This window comes from Bidens hawaiensis, unplaced genomic scaffold (assembly GCF_021521415.1).
Source record: "Bidens hawaiensis isolate Kalapana, Puna unplaced genomic scaffold, B.hawaiensis_p1.1 tig00006862_1, whole genome shotgun sequence".
Classification (NCBI taxonomy): Eukaryota; Viridiplantae; Streptophyta; class Magnoliopsida; order Asterales; family Asteraceae; genus Bidens; species Bidens hawaiensis.
In genome coordinates this window covers 975558-986125 of record NW_027491468.1, presented here as the reverse complement: position 1 = coordinate 986125, position 10568 = coordinate 975558, and the positions used below count along the sequence as shown (strand labels likewise).

Sequence of the window (10568 nt, the reverse complement as noted above, 5' to 3'; positions counted from 1 at the left end):
CAGTGTATTATAAACCGTATATAATACCGTATGTATGTAGATATATAATAATAATTAGAATATAATAGATAATAACTAGTACTTTTACCCCCGCGTTGCGGGGGGAGGGCGGTCGATTTGAATGTAACAAAAAAAATTATGAAAAATTGAAGTTTATCGAAAGCAAAAAGTAAATGCTGCGCTAATTAAATCGATAAAGACCGTTTGCACTATTTGAATTTTTACAATGTTTTTCCTTCTTTCCTCAGACATTACACTTTCATCTTCCTTGTTTTGTTCTTAAACAACATCAAAATACAAAGTACTTATAGACATTCATATTGTTTACTTTGGAATTGCATCCATTCAAAATGACATTGGTAGTGATGCTGGCTGTATTTTGCTGTAAGGGGTAGCTGCATTTGAAAATCATGAAAAGGGTCAACCTATTAAGATAATGGGGAGTCTTTAAATTTGTAGATACTGATTCAAATTTCATTCATATCAAAATTTATATTAAAACATAACATTAGAAAAATGTTCTCTTTCCCACACAATTGTTACGTACTAACGGATTGCCAACATCTGCATATAATTTATTCATTACTCATAAAAAAGAGCAATAAATAAAAGCTAAACAAAACAAATATGAATCTTATTTGCACTTGATTTGGGTTATGTTTCTTAAGTCAACTTCCATGGTTGTCTTCAATTGTATTTTTTTGTGTAAGACCATAATAAATGCATATATTTTGTCCAAATTGGTTTCTAACCTGAACCAGTTTGGACCAAAATGTTTTGGACTGATTTCAGTCAGGTTTATAACGGGAATCGGTTTGGGCCCATTAACCAATTTTTATGCCTCTATATATCAACCATGGTAACCAAAGGCTTTTTAACACAAAACTTACAACTCATTCGTTAAGTGACTTGTACACACCTCTACCATTCAGAACCAAACAAACCATATACTCAAACATAGCAAAGAGAAAGAAACTGACCTGAACATCCAAAAGTACTACCATTGCAACCTGCTGCATTCCTCAACATCCGCCACCTCGTCAGCCAAATAATACCCTAAAGTGCCCATGAAGTGGAGCCACATAACCTTCAGATCTCGGCAACGCAAACAATGCAGCAACCTCCGCCTCTGATGTATACACCGCGAGAACCAGAAAGTCAGAAACAATTATCACAAAGGCATCATGTAAAATTTAAATGCTAAATTGTTAACCTGAGGCTCAGGTCCTCACAATGGCTACAACTTAAGTTGCCACACCAAAATGCGAAGCATCATCATAGCCATAAACCAATCTCATGATGCACTACGAATGTGCAAATTATCAAGCTATGCACACACAAGGAGCGTGTAAAATTTAAAATGCTAAATCATCAACCCGAGGCTCAAGCTCGCACCATGGTTACATCTTAAGTTGCCACGCAATAATGTGAAGCATCATCATAGCCATAAACCAATCTCATGATACACAAACAAAGGCTCAATATATCAAGGTATGCACATTTAGGGTTGACAAACAACCATGACTGGCCACTACCACACCGCAACGCACCATGCTGCGCCACATAGAGTTTGATTTGGGTTTGTAAAAAAATTACATAATGTTATAAAACATAATCATTTATTTAGAAACTTACAATACTTGATAAGCTGTTCCTGAGGCTTGTTTTCCTTAGCCAAATTCTCTTAACAGTTGTTTCATATATTGCTCTATTTTTCATTGTCAAAATAGAACTGTGATTTAGAAACTTCAGCTCTCCATAAACCTCACAACCATCTGCCTACAAATTTACACTTACGTAATATTAACTTCTTTGATATTAATAACATAGTGGAATGGAATCTACCTGTAAAGCTTGTACATTTCTTTCCAACTCAGCTATGTATTCAAGCTTTCTGACCCATGAAAGTTGAGCAAATTACCTGCATTACATAGGTCTTAGATTTGTTGATATATTTAGTAACAATGAGCTCATATGCTGATATCAGATCAATTAAATATTTAATTTTAGTTATTAGGGCCTGCTTACTGTTTAAACGGTTTGTGTGTGTTTCTAAGGAAGCATGTGCATCTTGCGTACACAAATCAAATGAAGGACCAGATTTCATGTTTCTGAATATGTAATCAATTTGTGCAGGATGTTGAATAATATTGTCGTGAGGCAATGAAGAATCCATCATCATCATCATCCTGCAAGTTTAAAAGTCAAGCAGTTGACAATATCAGGTCCCTTATGTGAAATTAGAGCATACCATTGTGGGCTAAGTTTAAACGCCCGACGCGTTGCGGCGGCGCGAGTGTGAAGCCGTAACCATAACGTATTAAGACTCCTATGTAGCGGGGGCGGGGTTGAAAAATCATAAAAAAGAAATTTATTTAACCCAATTAGGTTTAACCCACTCAAGACATCAGCAATAGGAAAGCGAGAGGCGGCAACATCATCCCCTGAAAACTTGTATAGCTAAAGAGGTTGTAAATTTGTTTCATTGAAAATACAAAGTTATGGAAGTATGGTTTTCAACATACTCTTGCAAACTCAACTGCATATTCAACCTGTGAGATTACATCAAAGTTTGTGAGACATAAATGACAATTTAAAGGAAACTAAGAGAAACACAAAGAATAGGAAGAAAGTTGGTTAACATTTGATTGGATATATGAAACCATTCTATTAAAATCAGCATGTGTTACTTACCATTAGAATATGGCTGGCCTTTCTGTCATCCTCTGCAACCCCAATAGCATGTGAAACCCAACACCCTCAAATTAAGAAATAAAAATTAACAACAAAACCAAAATGTGAAACAAAACCAAAATGTGGAATCACACATAGTCATCGGAAAATAGCGACCACCATGTACCACACCGTCGTACATCCACCACTGCCATAGACAACCGAAGTCGGACATCGCCGCTAGTTTCCATGGACGACAGAGCCTCCGGTGTCTGGAGTGGCGGCGGTGAGAAATTAGAACTGAGGTGGGGGCCAAGGTAACAACTGTGGTTGTTAGAGAAAGGGTGGTGATGGAGCCACATAACAATTATGGTGATGGATTCTTGGTTCAGACAAATGGAGAGATGGTAAGTGGACATGAAGGTCGGTGATGGAAGAGGTGAAGGACACGTGTAAGTCTCTATTAGTGTACAAATATTGCTGCCCAATGTACAAAACATATATGCAAAACGTCCCCGAAATTGTTAGTATAATAATAATAATAATAGTAATGGATCATAAATGGTTATCCAATATTCCGAATGTATGTATTAGATTATTATTATTTATTATTATTACATAGTTGAATCATAATAGAAAGGCACAAAGGATACAAGAGTAAATACATAATACATGACGCTTTATAAACTTGTTCAAGACGATTGAAGGGCGAAATGATGTAATTGACAAATTACTTTTTTTGCCCTATTATGAATTGTCGTTTTTGTCCTTGCTCTTTAATTGTGAAATGAACATCTTATCCATCACTTATGCTTAATAATATAATATAGATTAGCAAGTTTTAAAAATGGTTTGTTGGTTTGATTGTAAATTGTTCTGCGACTAGAGTTTTACCCGTTGCGTTGCGTCGTGTAAGTCGGAAAACTCAAACGGTGCTAAAACTTGAGCGTTGTCAATCACCAAACATTGAGACGGTAAGTCGACGCGAATTCAGTCGGTCTCGTTTACGTTCATTATTATACCATAACTAAAACCAAAAATAAAAATAAAAGATTATAATAATTTTGGTGAGCATGAGGTGGAGTTGGTTGGTAAAACTTGAGCTTTGGTAAAACCTTATTGTTATTTATACTGGGCGTAGAGCTGGTCAGTCTATGAAAATTCTATCGGTTTCCATCATGTTCGTTACGGTACTGGAATTAAAAAATTAGCATTCAGTTGATTTTCATAATGTTCAATAAGGTACTGAAGCTAAAACAAAACGTGACGACTTTACGCGAATTCTGTCATGTTTTCGTCACGTTCTTTACGATGCCAGAACAAAATCAAAACAAATAAAAAGGTCTTCCGCCAAATGGCTCAATGGAGTACTTGTGACACCAAAACTCTTATATTAACATATTTAAACAAAAACACACAAATAAAAAAAATTAAGGAAAAAAGAAACCATAAAATTATATATTCAAAAAAATAAAGGAGTCAACTAAATATCAAGAAATGTTGCTTGCTTTATATGAGTCTTGAGCATGCATTGGCTATTGCTAGTTTAGCTATTAACAAACTTAGGGTTTGTTTAATATGAGGTAATGAAATGCACGAGAGAATGGAATAGATAAAGAAATAAAATTAATCGTTACTAATCCATTGTCTTGTTTGATTACCCCGTATGAATCAAATGAATCTTCAATTTATTGTTCTTTTTTATTAAATAGTAAACTATTCACACATAATATTTTTTTGTCAATTAATGAAACAGTAATAACATAATGCGACATAACAATAAAAATATAATAACAATTATAATTTAATAATAGTTATACTATAATAAAAGGGATATTGGTTTTTAATACTCTCAACTTTCGCCCGTTGGTTAATATCACTCCTAACTTTTGATTTGTTACCCACCACTCCCAACTTTCACTCTATTTGTTTTTAACACTCCTGAACTTAACGGATTCTAACTCCGTTAGTTTTTTTGTTGGCGTGGCATTATTCTTGCTGACATGGCATTGTTCTTGTTTATGTGGCTCTTTCTAATAAAATTATGATAAAAACAAATAATAATAATAATAATAATAATAATACTCCCTCCGTCCCAATTTAAATGTCCTAGTTTGACTTTTCAAGTCTTTCTTTTACAACTTTGACCGTAAATGTTTTTGTTCGTGTCGTATAATACTTTATGAAAATTATATGAATGGATTGGGTTTTAAATGTATTTTACATTGATATAATTTTCATCAAGTATTATATGACACGAACAAAAATATTTACGGTCAAAGTTGCAAAAGAAAAACTTGAAAAGTCAAAATAGGACATTTAAATTTGGACAGAGAGAGTAATAATAATATCTCACACAACCCTGTTTGTCTTCTTCATCTTCTCCCCCACCCAACCACCATAATAAATACACGCAACCACCACCATCACGCTAACAAGCTACCACCCTCAATACACAGACCGCCACCATCGTACAACTCCTCACAGGCATCGTCACCACCGTACAACTCTTCACATTTTTTCTTGTTCAATTTGTGCTCAAGCGATGTTAAAGAAGACAAGATTTGAAACTTAAAGGCCGACTCGAATTGGGAAACTATAGCGATAGTGGTGGTGGAATCGGTGGCGAGGGAAAGTAAACGGTGGTTGAGGGTTGTGTTTGGGATGGCAAGGTGTGATGAATACCATAGCGAAGGCGGCGATTAAGATGAACGGTGGTTGAGGGTTGTGTTTGGAATGACAAGGTGTGATGAAGACCATATCGGCGGCCTCGATTAAGATGTACGGTGGTTGAGGGTTGTGTTTGGGATGACAAGGTGTGATGAAGACCATGGCGGCGGCGGAGATTAAGATGAACGGTGGTTGAGGGTTGTGTTTAGGATGACAAGGTATGATGAAGACCATGGCGGGGACGGAGATTAAGATGAACGGTGGTTGAGAGTTATGTTTGGGATGACAATGTGTGATGAACACCATGGCGGCGACGACGACGACTAATATGAACACGTGCGGGGGTCGGTGTGGTGGTTGTTGGATGGCGACGCCGGAACTGGTGAGGTTTGAATTAATCTGTGGCAGGGCAGGGGTCTTCGGTGTTGTGTTGATGAAGATGATGGCGGGACGGTTAAAGATCAGATATGATGGCTCAAACTGTTTGATATAAGTATATTAATTGATGTTTGATAAAAAAAAGTAATTTCCATGTAGGTAAGACACATCAGCTGAAAAATATTATAAAGAAAGCCACATCAGCGTCTCCACTAACGGCGTTAGCCTTAAGTTAGCGGGGGAATGATATAAACAAATATGGTGAAAGTTGGGAGTGGTGGGAGACAAAGTGAAAGTTGGGAGTGTTATCTGCCAACGAGAGAAAATTAAAAGTATTAAAAACCAATATCTCATAATATAATAATAATGATGATGATAAAATAATAATAATAATAAATATATTATTATTATTATTATTGATCATTTTCCATTCAATTCTTGGAAGAAATAAAAAAAACCACCTTTTACTAAGGATTAAAAATGTTATATATGAAAGGAATTGCTTTTCTTAGAAATGATTCATTCTATTAATGAAAGTCAACCAAATATATTTTATTTCATTTCTTTAAAATGATCTATTTCATTTCGCTTATCATTACTTCATAACAAACACTACCTTAGCATAAATCAAATATGAAACTTCATACACCTTAAAGTTCATAGGACGAAAATAGGTTTTTTTGAGGCCCGGATACTCAGCCTAGCATTGAATAGACTAGGTATTCACCTTATCAATATATCAAATCAACGGTGGGGTCTGTTTGGCACCTAACTGGGCACCTAAATCGGACCGAACCCTTGTCAGGCTATTGTTCTCTTCTTCCCTCAAAGTTATCGAGTAAGACATTGATTTATCAATAAGATCAATTTTTTTGATTGCATGATGCACTCCCCTGAAAAACATCGGCGCGCATGTAAACGAGGTGCTCTACCAAGTGAGCTACAGCCCTTAGTGCTTGTAATACATATTGGCAAATATTGTATAATTGTTCGATTTTCCGCAATTTTTTCCATACCTCTGTGTAAATAACCCAATATTGGTTCACAGTCAATAACATCTTCACCATCTAGAGTAACAATGAGTCGAAGAACACCATGCATTGATGGGTGGTGAGGTCCCATATTTACTTTGATGAGGTCTTTTCTACCAAAATATCATAATTGGTTGACAATCAAAATAATTTAAACAAATACAAAACACAACTAATAAAATATTCAAAAAAGTTCTTTTGTGACACCAAACCTCTTAATTATGCTATATATATAATTATTTATATATACATATATATAGTATTTGGATCAAATATAAATGACTTTTATTGTGAGAAGTACACAAATAACTAGTATAATTATGTTAACACTAGTATAACCATTATTACCTTTATAACTTTTGAACCAGAATAATTATTATTACGTTATTTTATTTTTTATATCATAATTACCCTAATTCAAAAATGTAATTACTCTATTTATTTGTATGTTTAGTAGGTTAATTTTATTTGTATCAGATCCCACCCATATATAACTTTTTAGAAAAGATTTCGGCCCCGTCGACGTGGACTCAAAGTGGTTGCCCATTCCCGCCTCAATAAAAAGGATGAGCTAGTTCTAGAGCATATGAGCTACTTAGCTGGAATTGGCCATTGTTCCATTACACATTCACACGATCTGTAATTTTTAAATAAAATTGATATAAATAAAACCAAACACATACAATGAACCACAACACATAAAAGAAGCTTTTAGTTCCCATGTGAGTATCATTAGATTATAAATCATACAATGAATCACAACACATGGTCTCTAATCAACACTAGGAAAGGTTCTTTGATGTTTTATAAGATCTAATTGTTAAATGCGTGTTTTCTCAGCATGACAACTCAGCATACCTTTGTATTTTAAATAGAGTGAAAGACAGCCTAAAAACTTAAAAAAGACAACACCATGTGATGCAAAGATGGTTAAAGGTATACAATAATTAAGAATAATATATTTATTATAAATGAACAATCAATGTAGATGACATATAAATGGAAAAAAAAATAAAAAAAATTATAAATAATATAGATGATAAATACATGCTCTCTATCCCTTCTCACAAACTTCTTAATTTCTACTCTAGAAAGGATTCAACAATGAAGGGATATTGGTGGCTTTAAGAGATGCCAACAGTCTTTCCAAGCAGCCACAACACCAATGACATTTCTATCATCACTATAGTGTGCAATGTGGTCCTATCTAGCATAAATCCGAACACCGTTATCCCCGCTCGGTTGTTCTCAAAATACGTTACTACAACAAATTCAAAAAATAAATATAATAAATTTTGGGTCAATAAAATTGTGTTATATATTCATAATTCGTATGGAAAAATCATCAAAAAAAACATTTGACTTGTAACTTTTATAAAATAAACATACTTAGTTTTGAAGTTTCTTAAATAAACATATATTATGAGTTTTCCACTAAGGTACAACTGTTTCACCTAAAGAATACATGTTCATTTCACAAACTTTAGAAGTGAGTGTTTATTTTGTAAAAATGTTGACTGGTCAAATGTATCTTATAGTGATTTCCCCATTCATAAATGTTGTGTTAGATGAATGTGAATATTGGACTTACCTAAGGCTTGCCTTTTCTGGAACGAAATGGTACTGCGAGCATACGCAGGTATGAGTTTAGTGCTATCCAGTTCATCTTCGCTGGCAGCATCATCATTATCAGACGACGATCCATCGCTAAACACTTGGTTAGGCAAAACTACACCCACGGGTGGGGTTTCTGTGTCAAAATCTGGTGTGTCAAATGACTCAATGGTTGCACACACATGCCACTTTGCAGCCAAACATGTCACACCTTGAGCCTTATGTGTGATCCTAGTTGCACTCCTTAGCAATATCATTATCCCAGCAAGCAAACTCACAGAAATCAACTGTATATTAATTATAACACAAACAACATCAAATCAGTTAAATAAAATACATGAAACTACTGATTTTAATATCATAATATTTGATCATGATCACTTACTGCTAGTTCACCGGTTTTGAAGATGCTAAGGTCAGCATTGGACCGGGTGGTGTCTAGAAGCGATGTGAATTGACTGACTGTGACAATGATGAGGGCCCACATTATGAATACGCGATATCTGTGGCTGATGATGCGTAGATGCCTTCGGATCCTAAGGTGTTCTTTTAATACAGACTCAACGTCAGAGTCCTCGTGGAACACTTGAGCAAAATCTTGGAGACGGAGGATTTGGAGATGACAAATTAGACGAAACAAGACACAAACAAGGAAGAACACCACGGTTCTGTAGAGCCAAGATACAAGCTCCAAGGTGCATGCAACCGCATCGCTAACAATTGCATTGCCTAGAAATGGAATAGCCGTCGCACCAGAAGTGTACCACCAGATCTTGTACGCAGCCTCAGCGGTAAAACATGGTGCAACGAATATGAAGAGAATTTTAAGCGAACTCTGAATATGTATACAAAAAATTAATCTGGTTAGACATGTGTGTCAGAATTTTTTTTAGCTGGTTTAGACTGAAAAGCGTTTATATGTAATTTTGTGAAACGTGTTTTTTTTTTCTAGGCAATCCGTTATTTAGAGTAGCGGACTTTGACTTATGTCTAATAGCTTATGCATGTTACCTTTATTAAACCTAAATATACAGTGTTGGTTAGCTTTTTATCCTGAACATTTTGATATATTTTTATTGAAAACCAAGTTATAGTATAAAAAAATATATCTTTTTTTTGGAACGGCTTAAAAATTTTTGGAACGGCAAAAAGAAAATATCTTTTAGTCTTGTAAATTTTAAGAGATCTTTAATACAACCCGATTTTAATAAAACTTATGTCAAAATATAAGGAAAGGAAATAGAAAAGCTTAACAAAATTATATATTTAGATTATAAAATCTGTTACACAAATTAATATTATTAGAGAAAAAAAAAATCAAATTATGGGTTAAATAGAATATTAGATTAAAATGAAAAAGGAAAATAATTTTTTTTAAGAAAGCTGGTTCAAATAACAAACTTTCAACCTTTTTATTTTTCAGAAAACAGCTGTAAACGCATTTTAGCTCTAAACAACCAAATATAAAAATAGAAAAAATAGACCCATAAGAAACAACATTAAAAGATAAATTAGGAGAAAAAGAGGACTTACATCAAGTTGTTCCGTGTAACCTTGTCGAACCGTATCACTTTCATTACACAACTTATCAAAGAACAAGAACCTTCGAAGTCCATAAACACTTATAAATCGGGACAGACAAAGAAACGAAAGTGTCGCAATGACGCTAAGAGACAACTGAACATGGCTATCATAAGGCCTCGCGTGTCGATTATCACAATTGCTACACGCGAGGTAGAAATGCGAGAAAATGGGGATAACAATTGTAAAAACAATAAACACCAGCCAAGATACACAACATGACCAATTGGTAGATTGATCAACACACATCCACCTGAGCCATGACCTGAAACTATGTAACTCGTCGTAAGTGCTAGACTTCGTGCGCGATATGTTATTTCTCTTTGGTATGAGAGATGTTTTCTCGGCGTCCATGGCCGGTGGATGAATGGTGCAGTAATGAGGGAATATATATATATATATATATATATATATATATATATATATATATATATATAACGATTCTTTGTTTTAGCCCTGCTTGCGGTGCGCACATATGATGTATATATGTGTGAACCCTCGGGTGGGCAAAAGTGAAATTGCACTAATTTTGACGTTATTTTACTAATCTCGTGAAAATAACGTTAAAAGTGACGGACGGTTAATCAGGCATCATGTAGTGGCGTTGATAGCTGAAAGATA

General features: G+C 34.6%; 1 protein-coding gene across 1 annotated transcript; it reads right to left on the bottom strand.

Annotated features, from left to right (window-relative positions):
- Positions 1–7724: 7724 nt before the first annotated feature.
- LOC143633699 (uncharacterized) lies at positions 7725–10336 on the bottom strand. Its single transcript, XM_077101950.1, has 4 exons — positions 9900–10336; positions 8752–9201; positions 8344–8653; positions 7725–8013 (listed from the first exon to the last, which is right to left on the bottom strand). The coding sequence occupies exons 1-4, from the start codon at positions 10299–10301 to the stop codon at positions 7877–7879; spliced, it is 1299 nt and encodes a 432-aa protein (XP_076958065.1). The 5' UTR covers positions 10302–10336; the 3' UTR covers positions 7725–7876.
- Between the last annotated feature and the right edge of the window lie 232 nt (positions 10337–10568).